Genomic DNA, 25,119 nt, shown 5'->3' on the forward strand with positions numbered 1-25,119 from the left:
TGACAGGTAACAAAGTTCTGCCTCTGGCAGATAATGCCAGGATAACACCTTTTCAGATATTTTACTCCTTGGTTCTTAATCACTGAACCCTTAGATAGTACACTAGAAAAAACATGGTCACAGTGGTCAAAAAGATATATGCATCCTTGTAAGGCAGAGACTGTTGTAGCACTCTCCAAGATACTCCTCAGCATCTAGCAGACTTACGCCCATAGAAAGTGCATGATAGCTATGGGTTAAAATATCTGTTTGGCTTCCTGGCTTAGAGAGCAGCAAATAAGTCAAAACCACACCAGAGAGATGAGAAGGAATGAATGGCATGAGGATGAGATTCAAACGTTTTATAATTAGTAGGAATCGGTGAAATCTACCATTCTTTCCTACCTTGAGATTTTGCTTTTTGTTGTGCTTTGTGATTTTTTTCTAGCCCATATTAGGTTTGACTAAAAAGGATTTTTAAGAAAGTCCCAGTGTTTGCCCTTCTGATTTGAGTATAGGTTTTTCCCACCAAAGAGTGGCGTGGTTGTCTTTATTCTGTTCAGTACACCCAAGAGGAGAGAAGAAGTGTGGGACTCGACTGGAGTGTGCACAGAGCCCAGTTCCTTCCCTCAAACAGACATTGGATTGACTTATGTCTAATGATGCCTATGACATCATCATGGGAGAGCCAGCAGTAATTAGCTCTCAGTGCCGATTGCCTCTCTCCAGGAAAGTTGGGCTTTGGTTCACTTCTGGGTTCCCTTGATTGAGATGCCAAAGTGAAGTTAAAATACAGAGTTATAGTTACCAGGAGCAAAAGCATTGTTAGCATTTACCAGGAATTAATGCTAGAAAAGTGTGATTGTTGTAGTTGTGACTATGTGTTGAGAGTATGGTCAAAGGAAGTGGAGTCCTGGGAAATAAACGTCTTGAGTGAGAAGTTTTCTGAATGTTTTAGGTAATTCTAAGAGTGCTGTTTTATTGGTAGGGAAACAGTACACTGTGTTAGCTCCTGAGGGCATTTGTCTAGTCTGAGACTTGATGTGTTTGGGCCTGATTCTGTCCATCTGTACTGTGCTGGTTTGAGAATTTACTTCAGTTTGGAAAGTTGCATCAGATTAGATTTTTCTGATTCACAGATGTGTAAGGTCAAAACTGTATATCATTTTGTAGTGGAATTACAAATTACGTGTCCTCTCTGTGATCTGCCTACCAAACTTTTGAGTTTGAAAGGCGATGTGTTTCTAGAATGCACTCAGGAACGCACACTGTTGAATGTAACTTTGGCAGTCGTGTTGTCGTGGATCTCCAGGTGTGCAAAAGCATTTTCATTCTTGGACTCTGTTATGAAGACCTGGTCCTTATCAGTAGTTTATCCTGCTGGCCTGCAAATAAGTGATGTGATGAGAATCCTCTGAAGCTCAGAGTGAACAGGATGTGGCACCTGCCACATCAAACAAAGATAAACACAGGCAGAGGTCACTTTCCATCTTTTATAGAAATGGCCTTTATCAGCATCACGGGCATATCCTGCTGTGTACACAAGGTTTTACATCTAGAGGCATCTGTGTTGTGGGAATCTATTCCAAGTATGTGTTTTTAAGGTTGTTTGTTCCTCTATTCCCATGAACAGATATCAGTATTATCTGCAAGTCAAAAAAGATGTGCTTGAAGGGCGATTACGATGTACATTGGACCAGGTGATTCGGCTAGCCGGCCTAGCTGTGCAAGGTAAGACATAGTTATGAGCAGCATGTGAAATTCCATTTTCTGTTTGATCATGGTGTTACCGTCCTCTCAGAGTGAGAAGTTAGATTTACTTAAATGATCCCTTAGTAATGCTCCCTTTTTATTTCAAGTTATCTTACGTGAAAAATGCAAAGTTAGTGATTTTTGGTGGCCGGGTGGTAGATTTCTCAAAGCTGTTTGCAAACTGCTCATGCTTGTATAATTACAGTTTTATTTGAGGAAATAGCAGCTTTTATTCTGCCTTTAATTAAGGCTACATTTCAGGGTTTGTGGAGCATTTTCTCAGAATTATTCCAAGGCACAATGTGGTCATATTCTGTGGCTTGATGCTGCAAAGGTGTTACTATCACAACTTCTTGGAGTGTGATAGCTTTAAACATTATGGTATAATGTATTCTAATGCCATTAAAAAGATAAATTTAAAATCCATGATTGTAACATGAAACAACAAATGTGTATTGGACTGAGTTTATCTTCCAACCCATCCTATATAGGTTTATATTACATAGCTCTCTTTTGCCTTCTCTAAATTGTTATGTGTGGAACTTTATATGTATATTTTATACATTATGGTTTATTGAGTGGTGGCTTAACCACCTTCGGTCATATTGAAAGCAAGATAGGCTGGTGTGGTGGCTCACGCCTGTAATCCCAGCACTTTGGGAGGTTGAGGTGGGCGAATCACTGGAGGTCAGGAGTTCGAGACCAGCCTGGCCAACATGGTAAAACCTTGTCTCTAATAAAAATACAAAAATTAGCCAAGCATGGTGACACACGCCTGTAATCCCAGCTACTCAGGAGGCTGGAGCACGAGAATCGCTTGAACCTGGGAGGTGGAGGTTACAGTGAGCTGAGATCACACCGCCACACTCCAACCTAGGTGACAAAGCTAGACTCTGTCTCAAAAAGTAAAAATTAAAAATTTTTTTTTTAAAAAAGCAAGAAGATGGTAATATAGTTTTTGAAAAGAAACTTTTCCTTTTAGTCATTTTCTTGAAAACCAGGTTCTCTGCAAGTGTGAACCAGCCAGCAGCTGGGTCCTTGCTGCATGGACTGTTGTTTTAGAAGGTGTGAACTGACTTCCCATCCCAGACATTGGACTGAATTGAATTATCTCAGATCTAAATGTCTGAAGAGGCATCCTGACCTCTTTCATTCTGAAGTATTAACAACTTAACGATTTCTGTTAGAAGTACAATTTCTATACCGTTAGCTTCTGTTGTAATTCTGTGGATGGAAACAGGCAAAATCTGATGTATCACCTCGGTCTGCTTAAAGACTGGAGGGGAAGAAACAATGGCCAGTTATGATAGAGAAATCAGAGGTAGCCTTGTTGAAATAATGGGGAAGATCAATATGTCCCTCATTGTCAAATTGGGTCTTTCTCCTTTTAAAACACTTCGTTGGGCCAGGTGTGGTGGCTCATGCCTGTAATCCCAGCACTTTAGGAGGCCAAGGCGAGAGGATTACTTGAAACCAGGAGTTTGAGACCACCCTAGGCAGCAAAATGAGACTATGTCTCTACGAAAAATGTAAAAATAAAAAATTACCCCAGCATGGTGGTGCGCACCTGTAGTCTCAGCTGCTCAGGAGGCTGAGGTGGGAGGATCGCCTGAGTCCAGGAGCTTGAGGCTGCAGAGGGCTATGATCAGTTCACTGCACCCCAGCCTGGATGACAAAGCTAGACCCTGTCTCTAAAACATAAATAAATAAATAGATAAATAAATAAAAAGCTTTGTTTGTTTATTGCATGTACTCTTTCCTCTCACTACTTTGTCATTAGGCTTATTATGGGCATCCTGGATACTGGAGGATCCTTGAGGAATTTGATGAACTTCCTCTGGATTCCCTTTTCATTGGGTCCTTGAAGCTAGCTGTTCAGTCTGATGAAAGGTCCTCTAATCCTTTGCAAATAACTTTTTTTTGAGAATGCTTATTGGGTTTTTAGAAAGATACATCAACAGAAATAGAAGTTGTGGTGGAATGTGATAACCAGTGATTGAACTTGGAAATAGGCAGAGCGAGTGATGTTTGCTATTCTTGAATGCTGCACCTAATTGGTAATTTGTTACGTGCTGAGTTTGTAGGTTGATGTTTATTTTTTACTTTCTCAGCAACTTCTCAGCATTGGTGCATGGTGTGTGTATCCTTTCATCCTATATCTCTTGTTGCCTTAAAGATACCTGGATCCATTTCTATCTGATGCTAAATATTTTACATGAAATTAAAACTTCATGCAGGTTTAGTTCTTAGAAGAGGAAGCAAGATAAGAAGACATTTATATATTTCATTTTGCCTGTGCTCAAACTGTACCATGGTGACATGAAAACAGGGAAAACAATTCTTGGCATCTTGTAACATGTGAAGTTATTTAGGAGGTAGAAAGGTATTTGAGGTTGCTTGCCAAGGGTGTTTTACAGTGGGAATTTCCAGCTGCATATATATGAAAAGATACAGATGGGTTCTTTAGTACTCCAGATTAACCTTGAGTTAAAAAAGTCCCCTTGGCAGATATTCTTAAGATACAAATTGATGCATATTTAACAAACAGGTAAGTATAGGTTTGTTTAAATTTTTTTAAGTGGCCTTTATGAATTGTTTTTAAATTTCTTCATTATTTCTAAAAAATCATGTAGTGATGCTTACATGCTGATATTTACCATACTGTTAGATAAAAGTAACTACGTCAAGCATACCTTGGCACTATTTTTATTTAATAATAGTGAGAAATAGGATGAAATGTGAAGAATGATGTGGTGATGAGTTTGCCCTATTTTATTCTATCTTTAATTTCTTATAATAAATACTACCCTTCCACCTTCTTTTCTTCTCAGCTGATTTTGGAGACTATAATCAGTTTGATTCTCAAGATTTCCTCAGAGAGTATGTGCTATTTCCTATGGTAAGTATAATTTCATTTTTCGTAATTTTCTACCTTCTTTGGACATTTAGTTCTTTCCTTTGAAAATTTCAGGATTTTACATACGCATATTCCCTGGGGAAAAAGTCGATGTATTTATAAAGTAGGGGCAAGTTTTATAAAACACACTGAGAAGGTAAAAGTACCTCCTGCCTCAAGACACTTCCCTAATTTCTTTTTCAGATAGTTTCTTATTAGTATATAAAAATGCTACTGATTTTTCTATGCTGATTTTGTAACCTGAAACTGTACTAAATTTGTTTCTCAGTTTTATCAGTTTTTTTGTGGAATATTTAGGGTTTTCTACATATAAGATCATGTCATCATCAAGCATAATTTTACTTCTTCCTTTCCTATTTGGCTGTTTTTTATTTCTCTTGCCTAATTGCTCTGGCTAGGACTTCCAGTACTATGTTTAATACAAGTAGTGAGAGTTGACAGAAAACAATTCCATTTACAATGATATTAAAAAAACAAAAACCAAAAACCTAGGAGTAAATTTAACTGAGATGGTGAAAATTCTGTATGCTGGAAACTATAAAACATTGATGAAAGAAATTTAAGATGACACAAATGGAAAGATACCCCATCTTCATGGATTGGAAGAATCAGTATTGTTAAAATGTCTGCCAAAAGTAATCTACAAATTAATGCAATCCCTATCAAAATTCCAACATCATTCTTCATGGAAATAGAAAACAATCCTAAAATTCATATGGAATCACCAGAGACCCCAATTAGCCCAAGTAATTTTGAGCAAAAGAAGTAAGCCGGAGATACCACACTACCTTATTTCAAACTGTATTTCAAAGCTATAGTAATTAAAACAATATGAGACTAGCAAAAAAATAGACACAACGACCAATGGAACAGGATAGAATGCCCAGAAGTAAATCACACACATCTATAACCAATAGATTTTTCAACAGAGGGGCTGAGAACACACTGGTGAAAGGGCAGTATCTTCAGCAACTGGTGCTGGGAAAACTGGCCATCTACATGCAGAGGATTGAATTTGGATCCTTATCTCACCCTTTGTACAAAAATCAATTCAAAATGTATTAAAGACTTAAATGTGGCCAGGCACAGTGGCTCACGCCCATAATCCCAGCACTTTGAGAGGCCTAGGTGGCCAGATCACAAGGTCGAGAGATGGATGCCATCCTGGCCAACATGGTGGAACCCCATCTCTACTAAAAATACAAAAATTAGCTGGGCATGGTGGCGCACGCCTCTAGTTGCAGCTACTCAGGAGGCTGAGGCAGGAGAATCACTGGAGCCCAGGAGGCGGAGGTTGCAGTGAGCTGAGATTGTGCCACTGCACTCTAGCCTGGTGACAAAGCAAGACTTTATCTAAAAAAAAAAAAAAAAAGAAAAGAAAAAGACTTAAATGTAAGACCTGAAATTATAAAACACTAGAAGAAAACATGGGGGAAAAGCTACATGGTATTGGTCTGGGCAGCGATTTCTTGCATATGACCCCCAAAACATAGGCAACAAAAGTAAAAACAGATAAATGAGATTGCATCAAACTAAAAAGCTTCTGTACAACAAAGGAAACAACAGAGATAAAGAGACAACCCCCACATTGAAAGAAAATATTTGCAAAATTATACATCAGATAAGGGGCTCAAACTATATAAGGAGCTCAAACTACTCAACAAGGAAACAAATAGCCCTATTAAATAATGGTCAAGGGACCTGAATAGACATTTCTCAAAGGAAATACACAGAAGGCCGACAGACATATTAAAAATGCCCAGTATCACTAATCATCAGAGAAATGCGAATTAAAACCACAATGAAATACCACCTCACATCTGTTAGATTGGCTGTTATCAAAAAGATGGACAATAACACGTGTTATTGAGCATGAGGAGTAAAGTTATTGAGCGTGAGGAGTAAAGTCTTACTGAGCATCAGGAGTATTGAGCATGAAGGGTAAAAGATAACAAGTGTTACTGAACATGAGGAGTAAAGGAGGTATAACTTCCAGCCATTTTGCAAAACAGTTTAGAGGTTCCTTGAAAAATTAAAAATAGAACTACCATATAATCCAGCAGTCTCACTTCTGGGTATGTATCTAAAGAAAATGAAATGGTATGTCAAAGAGATGTCTACACTCCCATGATCATTGCCACATGATTTGTAATAGCCAAGATATGGAAACAACCTAAGCTCTCACCAGCAGATCAATGGGTAAAAATGTGGTGTATACACACAATGGAATACTATTGGGCCTTAGAACAGAATTTTGTCATTTGCCATAAGATGGATGAGTGTAGAGTACATTATGCTAAGTGAAAAACCCAGGCACAGAAAGACAAATACTGCCCAATCTCACTTGTATGTGGAATCAAAAAAGGTTGAATTCATAGATGTAGAGAGTGGAATGGTGGTTCCCAAAGCTGAATGTTGGGTGGAAGGAGGAAATGTTGATCAAAGGGTACAAAGTTAGGAATAAGTTCTGGTGATGTATTGCACAGCAAGGTGACTATCGTTGATAATAATGTGTATTTCAAAATTGCTAAAAGAGTAGATTTTAAATGTTCTCACCACAAAGAAATGATAATTATAAGAGATGATGGATATGTTAATTAGACTAACTTGCCCATTCCACAATATATACGTGGGTCACAACATCACATTGTACTGTAAATAGATGCAATTATTATTTGTCAATAGAATTAAAGTTTTGTTTTGTTTTAACAAAAAAGGCACTTCCCTGCTTTGCTTCTCTCTCTCCCTCGTTTACTCTCTACCCTCTGGCATGCTGGCTCTTTTTTTTGTCTGAACATACTGAGCTTCTGCTCACCCCAGAGCCTTTGTATGTGGGTTTCCTCTGCCTGGAATGCCCCGCTGCACATCTTTATGACATTCACGTCTCAATTCAAATATTACCTCCCAGAGAGCTCTTTCTTTCCTTGACCCCCTGTCCCATACACCCTCACCATCCTTCCTGTTAAATCAGTTTTCGTATGTGTACTTCTGTATCTGACATTATTCATTCTTATGTATGTACATAGGTATGTATTTATTACTGTCAGCTAGAAGGTCAGTTCTATGGTCTTTAAACAGGAATCCTGTCTTGTTCACTGTCATCTGGCACACAGCCTGTGCGCATAAAAATTTTAGAATGAGAGTGGGTGCGGTGGGTCATGCCTATAACCCCAGCACTTTGGGAGGCCGAGGCGGGTGGATCGTGAGGTCAGGAGATCAAGACCATCCTGGCTAACACGGTGAAACCCTGTCTCTACTAAAAATACAAAAAAAAAAGAAATTAGCTGTGTGTGGAGGCATGCACCTGTAGTCCCAGCTACTCAGGAGGCTGAGGCAGGAGAATCGCTTGAACCTGGGAGGCGGAAGTTGCAGTGAGCCAAGATCACACCACTGCATTCCAACCCGGGCGACAGAGCAAGACTCCGACGCAAAAAATAAAAAATAAAATAAAATAAAATGAATCAATAAACTAAAATGCCCATTCCTGGGTTGAAGTAAAGGTAGACTAGATTTTAACCCCTAGGGATTTTTTGTTGGTTGGTTGGTTGGTTGGTAGCTTCAGAGTAAAAGAGAAGAGTGTTAATGAGGAGGGATTAAAAAATTTTGAGCCGGGCGCGGTGGCTCACGCCTGTAGTCCCAGCACTTTGGGAGGCCGAGGCAGGTGGATCACGAGGTCAGGAGATCAAGACCATCCTGGCTAACACAGTGAAACCCTGTCTCTACTAAAAATACAAAAAATATTAGCCGGGCGTGGTGGCAGGCGCCTGTAGTCCCAGCTAATGGGGAGGCCGAGGCAGGAGAATGGCGTGAACCTAGGAGGCGGTGGAGCTTGCAGTGAGCCGAGATCATGCCACTGCACTCCAGCCTGGGCGACAGAGCAAGACTCCGTCTCAGGAAAAAAAAAAAAAAAAAAATTGAAAGCCATTTTAGGGAACAGCTATAACCAAACAACATTCTGGCTCTGGTTTCAGAAATCATGATTATTCACTACTTATTTTTTTGGTCAACTCTTTCACCCCAAGCACTGACCTGAGTGACTAACACCCAGGGGATGAAATTATATAAGAAATGGTGCTTGTTTTCAAGGAGACTACAGTGTGGTTGGTTAAATAGGAAGTTTGCAAAATCAGAATAAAGAGCCAAGTGTGATAAAGTGTCTGATAAATTTTATGTGGGAAGAGGTCACATGCCCTTGGGGGATTAGGGAAGGCTGAAAGACCAATGGCATGTGAGCTATTAGGCAAAGAGGTAGGGAGCAAGGAATGATTTAGACAGAGAAGGAGCAGAGGCAGTGTGGCCTGGGTGTTCAGAAAGCATCCACTGGGTGGTTTGACTGTAGCTACTGGAGGGGAGTTGTGGCAGATGAGACTGGAAACTTCTGAGGAGTTAGAATGCATGGGCACCTTTGAGGTCTGCAGACCCCACACTTTGAGAACTGCTGGATTTGAGCTGGCCAGCTGGGAATCCGTTTTAGTGTTTTGGGCAAAGGATATAATTTAGGTGTTAGTGAAAGAAAAACAAGAAAGCAAAGCAAGGGATATTTTGAAGTAAAATAGGCAAAATCTGGCAACTTATCGGTGATGGCATATGGGAGAAATTGGAGTGTCTGGTGACAAAGGTTTTAGGTTTTGAGAGACTAGGATAGGTAAGTCTAGAATTATCCATATTAGTGCATGAGGTCAGTCTAAATTGGTCCAAAGCTGACCTTGTTCTTAATGGTTAGGGAATATTGCACATCTCTAACTTTTCATGAATAACTCCATTTTTTTTTTTTTTTTTTTTTGAGATGGAGTTTCACTCTTGTTGCCCAGGCCGGAATGCAGTGGCACCATCTCAGCTCACTGCAACCTCTGCCTCCTGCCTCAGCCTCCCGAGTAGCTGGGATTACAGGTGTGCAGCACCATGCCCAGCTAATATTTTGTATTTTTAGTAGAGATGGGGTTTCACCATGTTGGCCAGGCTGGTCTTGAACTCCTAACCTCAGGTGATCCACCCGCCTCGGCCTCCCAGAGTGCTGGGATTATAGGCGTGAGCCACCGTGTCCAGCCTCCGTTCTTATTTTATTTCCCTCCAAGTAAACAGTAGTATTATCTGCTGTGCCTGCTGTTTTCATACCTTGTTAATTCTACTCATTAAATGAAACTCCAAAGAGATTAACATATTACTTAGCAGAGAAATTCTTCATAGGGCTTAATGTCAGTATGCTTGAGTCAACATTTCTAATGTCTCAGAAGCTCATCCCAAAAGTCAGGGTGTTTCCCAATGTGCTTGGTGGGAGGAAAGTGAGGCTCAAACTTAGAATTTTAGAGTGTGTACTTTTTTGCGTCAAATGGGGTAGTTAGTAAGAGTGGGTTGATAATTTCACACATTTTATTCACCTTACTCTCATTAAAGGCCTTTATTACATTGCCTTTAGGAAGAGACCAGGTTTGGGTGCTTCTCAGAATTTTCAAAGGTGATTACCGGCATGATATTTATGAGTTTGTAGATGGTAAAATGCTCTGACAGGTTAAAGTGCTATGAAATAGTAAAGGAGTTATTTTGTACATTATACCTCTTTCAGAATAAGACTGTGTTTCCACTAAACAATAGGCAAATCAGATACGTGAACAGCATAGACTTCATAATCTCGTCACTGGACAGACAAATGTTGACATTGTTATTCTTGGATCTAAAATGGCTCTCTTTGGGGTGGTAGCCGCTAACCATGTGTGGATATTTACATTCAAATTTAAAGTAATGCAAGTTAAATAAAATTAAAAATTTAGTTGCTTGATTGCATTGGCTACATTTTTTTTTTTTTTTTTTGAGACAGTCTCACTCTGTCACCCAGGCTGGAGTGCAGTGGCGCAATCTCAGCTCACTGCAACCTCCGCCTCTCGGGTTCAAGCAATTCTCATGCCTCAGCCTCCTAAGTCCCTCCTGTGACAACAGGCGTGTGCCACCACGCCTGGCTAATTTTTGTATTTTTAGTAGAGATGGGGTTTCGCCATGTTGGCTAGGCTGGTCTTGAACTCCTGGCCTCAAGCGCTCCTTGGCCTCCTAAAGTGCTGGGATTACAGGCTGAGTCACTGCAACGGCCTTGGCTACATTTTTAGTGCACCGTAGCGGCATGTGTCTAGAGGCTACTGTATTGGAAAGCTCAGATATGGAACATGTTCGTCATCCCAAAAAGCCCTGTTGAACACTGAAGGTGATGTGGCAGAGGCCTTATCTGAGTTGTGAATATTCCTAGACTTTAGTTATTGGCTGTCCACTTTCAGCCCCTACCCCTGCCCCATTGTATCCTGGGTGCACTGTGGCCTGTGGCTGGCAATTTCATGGCACCTTTGCTGAGCAGTGCTGTGACCCTATCCTAGCTGTGCCCCTTATTGGCTACATGACTTTGGGTAAGTTATTTAACCTTTCCAAGCCTCAGTTTTCTCATCTAAAAATGAGAATAACAAACCTAATTTCGTTGTGAGCATTAAAGGACATAATACTTGTGAAATACCTACTATGAAATATATAATACAAGTTGCCACATGGTAAATTCTCAACAACTGTTTGTTTAGTTGTCATATTATTATTGTTATTAGCACTATTATTCTGTCTCTATGTCTTGCAAATATAAGGCCGTTGAAGGGTGTGCTTTCCAGGTAACATCACTCTATGCTTTTTTTTTTTTTTTTTTTTTTTTTTTTTTTGTTATGTAAGCAGAGCACAGGCAGAAGGTACAGTGATTGTTAATCAGCTCTGTGTAATTAAACTTTTGTTTGACAACATGAAATTTACATGTTGCATAGTGAGTTCAGTTCAAGAAGCATGTATTTATCACTTACTATATATTTAGCCCTTATAAGCTGTCATTGCACAGAAGCCCTATGATAGGCCCCTTAAGTGATATGAAGAAGAATTGCTGCCCTTGAGGAGCCTATACTCTCATAGAGGGTGGGAGACAAGGATCAAGGATAAGACGAGTATACACATAACCGTGTAAGAAATGCAGTGGGCAGAATACGAGAGGAGACATGCATAAGGGGAAGAGGTAGGTCAAAAGGCGAAAATGCTTATGTCCAGCTGGGGAGAGAGGAGAGCCCTATTAAGGGAAGTGGTAGCTGAGACATGACCTAAGGATGATGTGGCATTTCACACTGCATGATGTGACGGGATGGTTCTCCCACGGGGGATGAGCATGTAAAGGCCCATCCTTTCCGAATGGAAATGTAAAAGCAGTGTGTGTTAGAAGAGGCGTTGGCCTGGGACTTGACCTCTTGGGCAAGGAGGTCTGGAAGGGGAAGCTGAATCACATTGAAGAATGGTCTGCATGCCAGGCCCTGCTGTTGACCTTGCTGAGTAGGCCAGGGGTAGTCTTAGAAGGGTGTAAACTTTCTGCTTGGTTCCACTGGAACTTTCAAAGAGAATGCATTCCTTTGGTGGGGGAGGGAAGATAGGATGAATGGCTGTGTTTGATCTTACAATGTAACCAAATTTGTTAAATGGCATTTCTTCAGCAGAGAAAAGAACAAAGTCAGGCCGGGCGCGGTGGCTCAAGCCTGTAATCCCAGCACTTTGGGAGGCCGAGACGGGCGGATCACGAGGTCAGGAGATCGAGACCATCCTGGCTGACACGGTGAAACCCCCGTCTCTACTAAAAAATACAAAAAACTAGCCGGGCGAGGTGGCGGGCGCCTGTAGTCCCAGCTACTCAGGAGGCTGAGGCAGGAGAATGGCGTGAACCCGGGAGGCAGAGCTTGCAGTGAGCCGAGATCTGGCCACTGCACTCCAGCCTGGGCGGCAGAGCTAGACTCCGTCTCAAAAAAAAAAAAAAAAAAAAAAAAAAAAAAAAAAGAACAAAGTCAAGTACACAGAGCGCTCCACAGGTGTGTGGCTGTGTACAGGCATGCGCTCTGCCATTTTTCATTCCCACAGGGCCACGCTCACACTCTCCCTGGTGGGGCACATACCTCAGGGAGGCCCCAGGTGCAGATGGAGGCGGTTAAGTTGAGAACAATAGCAGAAGGGGTACCTCTGGGCTTCTTCTTTTTTAAAAGTAGGAAACAGAGATTTAATGGAACACTTTTTGATCTTCACTTTATTCTCTTGCCACATGCCCTTCATTAGCTTTTCAAAATTAATGGGGTTTTACTCAATACCTAGATGCACACACATAGCTAACTTTGTAAGTCTTGTGGTATCCTTGTTACTCCACAAGATGAAACTAAAAATGTTGAGCTTATTTCTTATCATGAACTTGAGTCATTTCAATGGATGGCTAAATGGGAAACCACAAATTAATCAGTTATGTGAAAAGTAAGAGCTGCCATAATTCCCTGTCTGCTCTAAAGTTTCTCATGAACTCTAGAATTAGCAGGACATGCAGAGCTATGGAATTTTTAGCATATAATTATGCCCTTGCTTTCCAGTTTTAAAATATATTGATTTTTCACATTTTAACGATTTGAGATGGGATGTTTTTCACAGTTTTGAGGTGTACATTTTTAGGGGTAGTGTTGTCATCCATGAAAAGTTAAATTGGAGATGAAATCTTTATATAAATCGTATTTTAGAATCAAGGGAATGGGGCATTTGTTATGATTTCTGCCAAAATATCAGTCCCTACCTCCCTTCCTAGTAGGATGGTACCCACATCAGGGTGTAGCTCAGACTTCCTTCTGACATCCCCTCTGAAGCTCACAGGAAAACAGTGCCCATCTGTGCCTCTGTTGGTGCTTACTAGCCTGGAATATGTGGGATCTGCTGCCCAGGAAAGCTAGAAGCAGCTGGCCTGGGACTTGAGCCCCAGACCACCACAGGCATGAGACAAACTCTAGAATCTCTACCCCTATTGACTTCTCAAGAATGAATTGCTTTGGTCTGCTCATTTTGGATTATTCCTCTTGATTCCATCTCACCATCCTAAGCAGTGCTTCCCTGGCCAGTGTTTAGCAAGCCCATTTCCATGATGTCAATCCTCCCACCGTGGTGTTTCGGAAGGGGAGTTGGGAAAAGATGTGTGTAATCGGTTCTTCTGAGCCCACAGTAGTCAGCACATCGCGGGTTTCAGGGACCTGGGGTTCAGCTGACTAGTGAGCTACACACCTGTTGCCTTACAGAGCTCTCTGGAGATATTTTAGCCATCATGGCTTCCTCTGCCCCCATGACCATCAAGTAACATCAGAATGAGCCTACTCTGCCTTCAGCGGTTTTGAATGCATTTCCTGGTATACAGAAAGGACTGGCACAGTCCCTTTCTAGGCTCAACTTTTGAAGGGATGATGGCTTGGGAACTCATTGGCCTATACCCCAAGCATTAGAAATATGTAAGCACATGCAAAGCATTTTTTATAAATGTACATCTGAGAAGCAGGCGGATAGAGAAGAATAAATGAAAAGAGCTATTCCCCAGCACCACAGAACTTAGGGGGCAACCCAAAATATACCTGGAAATAACCTGTTATAATGGAGAGCCATGTTATAACAGTAGAAATCATAACTCACATCTAAAAATTACAACCTTTAATTCTACAGCAGTAAAGGAGATATTGAGGAAATGTGACTAATCAGGAACATCTGAGGAAGGGAGCTTTTAAGGTTTACAATCAAAATAGCAAATGCCCACACCCTCGTGTGACCTTAAGCACTTTCTATTTTTATAGGATTTGGCCCTGGAAGAGGCTGTTCTGGAGGAGCTGACCCAGAAGGTAGCCCAAGAACACAAAGCCCACAGGTAAGGCAGGCAGAGGGTAAGGGGCTGCCTGCACAACAGATGTTTACTGCCTGTGGGGCAGGAGGCATCCATCTCCTTATCAGCAACTCTGGGCTTGAGCCAACACACTTGTATTTCTTCCACCACGTGACTCAGCTCTGTACTTCCGTTCTGAAAAGGTGAATGTCGACTTGAAAACTGCTCGGTTCCTTCCTTCCCTCCCTCCGTCCCTCCCTCCCTCCCTTCCTTCCTTCCTCAGAGAATCTAGGAAGCCTGTGCTGAGAGAGTGAAGACCTAAAGTGCTGTGTTGAGTGGTAGGCAGGTGAAGGAAAGAAAAAGAGAGAAACTTTAATTCAAGGAAGCACCAAGAGTTTGATATCAAGGCCTATGGAGTGATCCTAAGTTCTCTCGTCATGGCTTTTTTTTTTTTTTTTTTTTTTTTTTTTTTTTTTTTTTTTTTTTTTTTTTTTGACATTCTCACTATGTCACCCAGACTGGAGTGCAGTGCTGTGATCTCGGGCCACTGCAACCTCCACCTCCAGGGTTCAAGCAATTCTCATGCCTCAGACTCTCGAGTAGCTGGGATTACAGGCTCATGCACCACCACACCCAGCTAATTTTTATATTTTCAGTGGAAACGGGGTTTCACCATGTGGTCCAGGCTGATCTCGAATGCCTGACCTCAAGTGATCCACCTGCCTCAGCCTCCCCAAATGCTGGGATTATAGGCATGAGCCATGACCATTTGACTCCCAAAATATTATCCTCATTATAAACTTTTTCCTTTTTTTTTTTTTTTTTTTCCCATAATGAAGATTTCTCCCAGATGAGAGAAAAATAACTTCTTTTTAAAGTAGGCAACATATTCGAAGGGATGTCTGGAATAATTATTTCATGTTTATAGGGCTGTGGCTCTTAATTAAATACTTTACCTTCCTCTTATTATTCCCTGTTGAGTAAAATGCTACTGGGAAAGATGTTAATGAATTACTTAGTAATGCACCCTACCCTCACAGTTGGGTAATGATTGCTCTTCCCAGAAACTAGAGCTAAACCACAGCTCTGGAATTTGCCATCAGGAGAGTGGGATCTTCCACTGATTGCCCTTAACCATTTCTTCCTTCGATGCTATTTTGATTTTAGTGGAATCCTGCCAGCAGAAGCTGAACTGATGTACATCAATGAAGTGGAACGTTTGGATGGATTTGGACAGGAAATCTTCCCTGTAAAGGTAACATGCTGTGCCCTGTGCTGGCTTTAACCTTCTCTTACCTGTACTGGCATTTGGAAAATCGGTGTTGATAGCAGTGGGCCAGAATGACTTGGCCTTCTTTTTACTATGCAGCATTAGTTGACAAGTCCAATTTATTATAGATAAACAAATGCTCTTCTTAACCAAGACATTTTGAAGTTTGCCATAGTCCTCAGCAGAATAGTTCAATAAGACACTCCATCTAATTGAGTAGCAAGCATCAGCCAATTCGGCACCTTGGAGGTATCAAGGCTGATATTCCAGTCCTATAACAGGACAGGTCAACAGCCAATGTCATGTGAAACCTTAATGAAGACTCTAGCCGATACTTTTCTTATTCTCTTTTTCTCTTCATTGAGCCAATACAGGGATAATTGTTTGTGAGGTAGAATGAAATGTTCCCTGTATACAATCATGTTTTATTTCTCCAGCTTTGTAGGGCCCTCCATTGTGGGTTCCTAGCCCCTTTGGTGTTTTATGGAAACTATGCCTAGGAAACTGCTACAGCACATCACATCCTTTGCAGCACATCTACCTCCTGAAGTGGGTGTGGTTGGGGGGGTCATGGAGCATAGTCATTTACAGAGCTGAGCCCATCATCCAAACTCATTTTCTGCTCTCTGCTGACCAACTTTACAAAAAACGGAGATTGATCAGAAACGTAAAGCAACTGGCACATTTTAGCAATTTGGGAGACGCCTGCAATTTCATCACAAACATTTCATTCCAGACTGGCTCCACTGGCTGTTTTATAAGTGTTCAGTTCCCCCTCTGTTGCACGTTTGCAATTTGCCTTAATGAGAACTGCCCATGTGCATCAAGTAGAATCGAGCAGGGTGGCCGCAGCTTTCAGAAAGGGCTAAATGGCTCTTTTTTAGATTTGTTTAATTTTCTTTTGCTTCTCTAATAGCTGCCCTTCATAGGGTTGTAATCCATTTTCCTTGCAATAATGCCTTATGAAGCCATCTGCATCCCACTTATATTTCTGCACCCCATATATAGTCATATTTTGGGTCATTGAAAAATCAGAGTAAACTTTTCTCCACTTCTAGAAAACTGACTTCTCAATCCCTGGAAGTTGGAGGTTTTGTTGCGGCAATTTGCTTGTGTTGTTTTTTAATGTGGACTGCGGAAAACAGGGGCAGTTGAGGATATGTTTAAATCTGCTGTGGTTGGTTCTGATGTGCTTTCTAGTATGTTCTTTCTTTAGTGGGACCGACAAGGGTTATAATACCTTCCTCTGAGTTGGAAGATAGGCGCTTCTGACTCATTGCCAAGCTCAGGTAACTGAGCTGCACTGCCTCTTTTTCCTCTTTCTCCCCACATACCTGTGCATATCTAAGGTGACCATCTATAGACCGCATGATTCCTGGTGACCCAAGGATGGGGGTGGGAGCAACAGTACCAGTGGGGGTGGTGATGTGGTCAGCTCTGCAATGAGTAAAAAAGCAGACAAGAAAATATGCAGGGAAAGGCTGTGAGTGGGACTGGATTCTCTTTTGATTGGTACAGGTTCTTATTGACAAAATAAAAGCATGTCATGATATATCCTAGGAAAAATACATGAATTTAGCATGGGCTTTTCCATGAGTGGTTCCTCAAAACTTTTCAAGAGTAGAAGAAGACCAGTCACCTTCCCAACAAGTCTGCCCCTCCTTCCACAGATACAGGTATGGGCACTGCCTGAGTCAGTCCTGTATTGTCAGAGCACATAGACATGGCAAAGGGTGCTTCTGGGATGGGTAAGACAGAGTCTGGAGCCTTTATCCATTGCTAGGTTGGATTTAGAGCCCTTAAGCTTTGACCAGTGCAGTGTCCCCAGTGTACTGGCTTCCAGAGGCACCCCTGCTGTGCTTTTGCCATTGCCCCATCTTGGTGAATAACTCTTCCATTATCCGCATCCCTACAGTTCTGCAGGTAAAGTGCCCAGGGAAATCTTTCTGCAGAATTCCCCTTCTCTTTCTAATTCCACTCCTCCTATCTTCTTTTCTCACATATACCTCCTGTTACTTTTTCAACTTCCTGGAATCAGCATTACGGGATGGTTCTCTTTTGTCTTTGCCGGTTCATTGTCTCTCAACACTCTTTTTGCTTTGCGATCAACAGGGGTTGTACTCCTTCTCTGTCTCTGTTAGAAGACTCTTATTCGAATGTAAGCTTTAGAGGGTGAGTTGAGAAGAGGTCCCTGCCTTCTTTGTGCCTTAAATGGGATCAAGTATTCTAGGGAATGTAGAAGTCCTTCTTTTCCATCTTAGTTCTAGTTGTGCGTGGCTCCACTCTTGCTCCAGAAAGAAGACCTCCCCCATGGGAAAGCAGGATTTCACTTAAGGGACTGACAGTTTGTCCACTAGATGTCTGGTTCCCACTCCGCTCTCAGAACCCTGGCAGCCAGGTGATGCTTTCCCAGACAGGAGATTGGAAGTGCCTGACTGGACCAAGAGGCCAGACTGAAGATAAGAATATGACATCTGGGGTTCCCCAAGACAGGGCTCAACAGATCACCTGCCAGTGAAGTCCATAAGCCCCTCCTGTGCTTAGAGAGCTCCCAGCCAGCATTTAGCATCCGATTCTCAAATGCGAACAGACAGTCAAGCATCACTCTACACAGTGTCCTTCTAGGAATGACAGAGATCAACATCATAAGAACAGCAGTGGACTGACTGGCAGATGCAGATGTTGTACAGGAAGAAGAACCCCCTGCTCAAAATACTATTCAGTGAGCCTCAGGATATTATTTTTTTTTTTAATTTTACCTCCTTGAAGGAATAAGGTACTTACAAAAAGATGCATTTAGAAAACAAAAATGAACTCTGAAATTAAAAATGTGATATCAGAAGTATACAACTTAATAGACAGGTTAGGAGATAAAACTGAGAAAGTCTCACCAAAAAACAAAGTAATGGTAAGTCGGGGACGGGAGATGAAAGAATTAGAGGACCTGTCCAGAATGTCCAATATTTCAATAATGGGAGTTCTAAAAAGAGTGAACAAGGGAAACAAAAGGTAATTATTCGAGAAAATATCCCTTCACTGAGGAATGGGACGTTCTGCACTGAAAGGGCCAGAGATGATAGCTGCAAAGGGACACATCGAGGGCTTTAAGAGGTGAAAGTTTCAGCCTCTGGACCGAGGAAGTGGTAGGTCTAGGTCTGCTTTTGGCTTCCTTTAAGCAAGCCCTCAAGGATATTCAACTCTTCAAACTATTACATGTATAATGATTTAAAAAACAAGAACTTTGGTAAGGTTAAAAAATAAAAGACATTAATAGATGTTCATGAAAGAGAAAATCCAAATCCCAATGAATCTGAGAAAATCCAGAGATTCTCTTTTACAATGGAAATGTGTTGTGACAAATTGAGAAAAAAGGAAAAAAAAAAATCTCTCTCTCTCTATATATAGTTCACTAGGATGTGTGGTGGGTGAGTTCCTGTAGGACCTGACCCCAACACAGCTGTTCACTTTATTGCTATGATGTTGTGTATGATTCGTTCTACTCATGGGTGAGAAATGGGATGTGATGCCTACGGGTTTTGAAATATGTGTATATTGTGGAGTGGCTAAATCAAACCAGTTAACATATGTATTACCTCACATATTTCTTTGTGGTTAGAACACTTAAAATCATAGAAGCATATAGTATAATGGTGGTTACCAGAGGCTGGAGAATGGGAGGAATGGGGAGAAGATGTTCAAAGGAAATGAAGCCTTGTTAGACAGGAGGAGTAAGTTCTTTGTGGTTAGAACACTTAAAATTTACTCTTTTAGTGATTTTAAGAATACAATACATTGTTGCAGGGCGCAGTGGCTCACGCCTGTAATCCCAACACTTTGGGAGGCTGAGGATGGAGGATCACTAGCCTGGGCAGCATAGCAAGACCCTGTCTGTAAAAATAAATAATAAATAAATAAATAAATAAATTAGTGGGGCATGGTGGCGCATGCTCGTAGTCCCAGCTACTTGGGAGACTAAGGTAGGAGGATTGTCTGAGCCCAGGAAGTCAAGGCTGCAGTGAGCCAAAATCATGCCACTGCACTCCACCCTGGGCAACAGTGAGACCTTGTTTCAAAACAAACAACAACAAAGCACCAATATATTGTTACTAACTATGCTATGGTCACCATGATATATTGAACATACTCCTCCTGTCTAACAAGGCTTCATTTCCTTTGAACATCTTCTCCCCATTCCTCCCATTCTCCAGCCTCTGGTAACCACCATTATACTATATGCTTCTATGAGTTCAGATTTTTAGATTCCACGTATAAGTGAGAACGTGTGTTATTTGTCTTTCTGTACCTGGCTTATTTCATTTAGCATTGTGTTCTCCAATTCCATCTGTATTGTGGCAGATGCCAATTTTGTTCTGTTTAAGGCGGAATGGTACTCCCTTGTACGCATGTACCACGTTTTCTTTATCCATTCATCTGTGGATGGACACTCAGGTTGATTCCATATCTTAGCTGTTGTGACTAATGTTGCCGTGAACATGAGTCATCACAAGTATCTTTTGTTGGTCTTAACCCAGGACAATCATGGAAACTGTGTACACCTTGGCATTTTCTTTATGGGGATTTTCGTGAGGAACAGAATTGGAAGACAAGCAGTAATACACAGGTAGTCTTATTCGTTTGTTTGTTTTTCTTTTTTCTTTTTCACCTTGAGGGACTGTAATGTTAATGTTACATTAACATCCAAATGAGTTAAGAGCCAAACAGTGGATAAGATTTGACTTTTCTCAGCTCATATAAGGTGAGCCCTCTGCAGGATTTAAGCGTTAAATTCATCTCACTTTTTGTAGAAACCCTTCCCACCTGACTCCAAGAAATACATTGTTAAACCCTATTGAGTTACAAGGGTGAAACTAAACTTCGTGAGTCTGGTTGAAAACTGGCTCTCCAGTCAGTCATTAAATCTAAACACTTCTTTCCATTGTTCTGAACCACCTGTGCCACAAGAGTGCAAACTGATTTTTATGTGAACAAAAGGCGATTATTTTTAAAAATGTGTTTTGAAAAAGTAATCTATTTATTATGATGAATTAGGGGGCTTTGGTACTTTTAATTATTTTGACACTTCAGTCCTCTTTTCCATTTATCAGGAAAGATATCAGTATAGAGATGCAGCCATTTCCTCCTGCATTTCACGTCAATATGCTTGCTTTGTATTGGTGCTCATAGATTTTATCATAATGCCAACGATCTGATAAACTGTGTTCTAGCTTTCATTTACAAGGGCAACATGGCCCATGATTGGAAGAACAGCTTTCTTGTATGTGTGTCTGATAGGCGGATCTGTGTATCCAGGGCACACTATCAAAGATAGCTCTTGGAGGCAGGCATAGCCCAACTTCTGGAAGTGACTCTTAACTGGCCATGTACTCTCTGGATCAGCAACTACAGTAGGGCCATTTTGAGACAATTTTCTAACCAAAAGCTTCCTGATAGGATTTTATTTTCCTAGATCCCCACTCTGTCATTGTTTTTATGATATTCTCTTGCCCTCTAAATAGAGATATTATTGAAGCAGGAATGACAAGAGAGATCTTTCAGGCTATAGAATAAACTTTTTGACTTTTGGACTTAGTGTCAGCTCCATATATCTGCCACAAAGTATAAATTAATTGAGGAAAATATGTAAATATGTGCAGAGTTGTAACTAAATTTTTATACCCATTCAAAGCTATCCAGACATTGTGTCCTACGAGTTCTCCATAGTTAAAATGATGTTTCAGTTTCTCTTTGAACCTACAGCACAGCAGATAAGTAAACAAGTCTTGCATACCAGCTGTTAAAGTGAAAGAGAAGAAAATTGCAATTTGGAAATTTCATGAGCATAAGCCACTCACAGGTTATGCTTAGTTTCCTTAGAAACTGTTTCCAGCCCTTTTCATTTATCTTGAAACCACTACGAGATGAGAATTCACATCTACTATAGCGTCATGTTAATTATACCACTAGATGAAGTCATATGGTGGGGCTCCAAGTGTATCTAGGATTTCAGCAGTTGATTTGAAGGAATGAAGCCAGACGAAACCAAATATCTCTTATCTCTAGAGACCGTCACTAAGGAGCATGTAGCTGTGAGTCCACGTAGATGTAATCTGATAGAACTGTCGGTTGCGAAGCAAGCTGGGTGCAGCACTTGTAGAGAGTATTGCCCCAGCAGAGGCACCTAAAAACATTTGGTACTGGTATAAGGGAATGATGACTGGAGGAAAGGCTGGAAACCCCAAGTAAAGAACTCATCCATCCCTGATGTACAGAGTAAACTTGTTAAGTCAGGTACTTATTTGTGTCTATATTGCCTCATTTTTAAATTAGGAGCAAAAATAGCTGCCATAGAGATTTGATGTAAGAATCGAATTCTATACAGCTGAGAGGCAATATTATTGCTTTTTATTCTTCTAGCAAACATTTATTGAGTGCTGTGTGCCAGGTACTCGATTCAGTGCTTGGAACACAGAAACGAAGAAGGCAGAATCCCTGCATTGGGTATGGGGCCTGTGGTCTACTTGGTCTCCTTAGAGATCTCATCACAGAAGTAAAAATTGTAATGCAATGTGGTGACTGGTAGGGGACTGCAACAGGCTCTTCTCCTCACGTGTGGGTAGGGGGGATATGAGGAAGGGATTCCTAGAGAAGGTGACTCCCAGAGCTGAGTCTCAAAGTTATTGTCCAGACAGAAGATGGTAGAAGTATTAATGAGCAGATGCATCATATGAGTGAAAAAGCGGTGGCAGGGAATTATAGGTGAAGGGTAGGTAGTGGTAAAAGATGGTTAGAAATTGGTTCCAAGTAGGGTGGGAAGCAGTAGCTTATCTTTCCTCATCTGGTGCTTGTTTTGGTGTATCTCATTTTAGATAAGGTCTCCATGAAGACAGGGAAGGAAACTCTGTGTGTGTGTGTGTGTGTTCCCAAAAGTGTAGGCACATTAAACAGACAATTAATATATACTTAGTGGCTGGCATATGGAGCTGACACTAAGTCCAAAAGTCAAAAAGTTTATTCTATAGTCTGAAAGATCTCTCTTGTCATTCCTGCTTCAATAGGTGTTTTTTCTTAGGTGGCATCATGAATCTGTAGTGCATATTGCAATACAGAATATGTGGATTCTTCTGTTTAGGTTCCTGGAAACACATGACGTTTTAATAATATATGCTCCTCCATCATTAAAAAGTGGTGGTCATGGGAAATATTTTGTCCCTTTGGAAATGTGAAAAAAGTGGGAGAGGGGGAAGCAAAAGTCCCTTGCAGATTTTCCTCATTGCTAGTCACAAAGAAAACTATAATTTATAAATAGCAATATCTAGACATATGTTATGTAGAATTTTTAGCTATTTGAATGGACACGTGCTGCATTTTCTTTACTTTTATCCTTTGCAAGAACATTTCACTTAAAAATAGTTAAATCATAATTTGTAAAAATGAGACTCGATAGCAGCAAACAGCCCTCCTCTGCTGTGTCGTAAATGCCTGGAACATCTTTCACAGTGACATTTCTTTTGACCAGGTGGAATGACATGGGGAATATCACTCATAACAAGTCGACCATTCTGGTGGAGCTCATCAACAAAGAAGAGACTGCCCTCTTTCACACGGTAAGCAAAACAGACAAACAGAGGCAGGGTCTGACAAGACACTGGCTTTTGGACTTTTCAACTCCTCATGTCCTTTCCTTGCTGTCCCTATCTTGAAATAGTAAATATTCTCTTGAAGAGATGCTTTCTAATACTTGGTCAATGCTATCATTACTCATTCCAGGATAGTGGTGATGAAATACCCATGTTTAAAATACCAGGTTTCCGGCCAGGGGAAGTGGCTCATGCCTGTAATCCCAGTACTTTGGGAGGCCGAGGCCAGTGGATCACTTGAGGTCAGGAGTTCGAGACCAGCCTGGCCAATATGGCAAAACCACATCTCTGCTAAAAATACAAAAATTACCCAAGCGTGATAGCAGGTGCCTGTAGTCCCAGCTACCCAGGAGGCTGAGGCAGGAGAATCGCTTGAACCCGGGAGGCATAGGTTGCAATGAGCTGAGATTGTGCCACTGCACTCCAGCCTGGACAACAGAGCTAGACTCCGTCTCAAAAAATAAAATAATAAAATAATTGTATTTTTTTTTTATTGTAAAAGTATTGTATTTATTGTAAAAGTATTGTCCTTTTGACTCTAGGACTCTGGTCCCTCCACCTGCCTTATGTGTGATGGATCACATTGTCTGGTGTGCCGCCTTCCTCAGCACTCTAGTTACAGCCCTCATCTAGTGACCCCTGATTCTTCTATTGCATTCCATTTGCTTTTGCTGGCGGACCTGAGTTTTCTTTCCCATCGTAGCCCAAGCTTAATCTGAAGTAAGCTAAGCTACTGACCTTCTGTTAAGTGCCTCCTCAAGAGCCAAGGCATCTCACTGCCTCCTATTTAATGAAGTCTGGTGTTTATTCTATGCTGTGCCTTGATTCAGTTATTTATTTTGAAAGCGCTTGGTCGGGAATTACGTAAAGACATGCCGGTTCATCAGTGTAACCCCAGCACTTTGGACATAGGGATTCCTTGGCAGACGGCATGTTCTGCCACTCTTTGGTAGGCTTTGTAGGCATAGCTGCTGCTGAAATTCAGCAGGCTGGTTTACTTTGCTGGCCCATGTATTATTTTGTGCTTGAGATGAAGGTTGGAAGGGATGTGTCCCTCCTCAGAAGAATCTTAATGAAATGTATAACTAATTCAACTAATGTTTATTTTTTTCTCTGTCTCTTCTTTTCCAAGGATGATATCGAAAATGCCAAGTATATTTCTCGGTTGTTTGCCACACGACACAAGTTTTACAAACAAAACAAAATCTGCACTGAGTAAGTAAACATTTAGTCCCCCCCTCAACGGGATGGCTTTATCAGACTAAATTAATGTCTTTTTGGGGTGCTGTAGGTTGCTTTTCCTATTCACTGTTTTTCCTTGTTCCTTGCAGAAGCTAAAGAAGTAAGCTAAAGCCAGGGCAGGAATGAAAACGTTAATGATGAAGACTGTCTAGTGTAGTGCATATGCCCAGAGAGAGAATAATTCACAAATTGACTGTGAATGCTTGGCTGCCTGGATGGGGTGGCCCGCATTAGCGCCTTTCCAACCCTCTGCTAGGAGTTTGGAGAAGCAGAGCAGTTCCCAATTTGCCAGGGTGCCCCTTCGTGTCAGACGCGGAGTGTGTTCAGAAGTGGGTAACAGAGTGACGAGCTAGCTTGAAAGAGAAGGCACTCCTGTCATCCTCAGCCCCGTGTCGCTTGCACAGTTGGCTAACCCTGCGCGTTCTCCTGGGTCATGTCATCTGACTGTAAATGAGAGGCCAGGGTAATTAGAGGAAGATGTGGAAGACACTCATAGGTGTCACAAATCCGTGTGTATTTTTTTAATTTAATTTGGAAATAAAGATGATAAAGAGGCGTGTGATGAGGGCACTTAAATGCGACCTGACCTCAGATGGAGCGTGCTGGGGCTCACTCTATCGTTGTCTTTTTCTTGGTTACCTTCAAAAGACGTTCCTCA

The 25,119-nt window shown here is 41.3% G+C and overlaps 1 protein-coding gene across 1 annotated transcript in view; it reads left to right on the forward strand.

Moving 5' to 3' along the window:
- PTPN14 (protein tyrosine phosphatase non-receptor type 14) overlaps positions 1-25,119 on the forward strand; it is a 203,077-nt gene that overhangs the window by 134,402 nt on the left and 43,556 nt on the right. Inside the window, exons 4-10 of the mRNA XM_050761587.1 lie at positions 1,613-1,710; positions 4,563-4,630; positions 14,287-14,357; positions 15,480-15,567; positions 20,115-20,203; positions 23,099-23,186; positions 24,352-24,434. Coding sequence (XP_050617544.1) covers positions 1,613-1,710; positions 4,563-4,630; positions 14,287-14,357; positions 15,480-15,567; positions 20,115-20,203; positions 23,099-23,186; positions 24,352-24,434 — 585 coding nt within the window. The remainder of the gene's footprint in view (positions 1-1,612; positions 1,711-4,562; positions 4,631-14,286; positions 14,358-15,479; positions 15,568-20,114; positions 20,204-23,098; positions 23,187-24,351; positions 24,435-25,119) is intronic.

This window comes from Macaca thibetana, chromosome 1 (assembly GCF_024542745.1).
Source record: "Macaca thibetana thibetana isolate TM-01 chromosome 1, ASM2454274v1, whole genome shotgun sequence".
In the NCBI taxonomy this organism is placed as follows: domain Eukaryota; kingdom Metazoa; phylum Chordata; class Mammalia; order Primates; family Cercopithecidae; genus Macaca; species Macaca thibetana.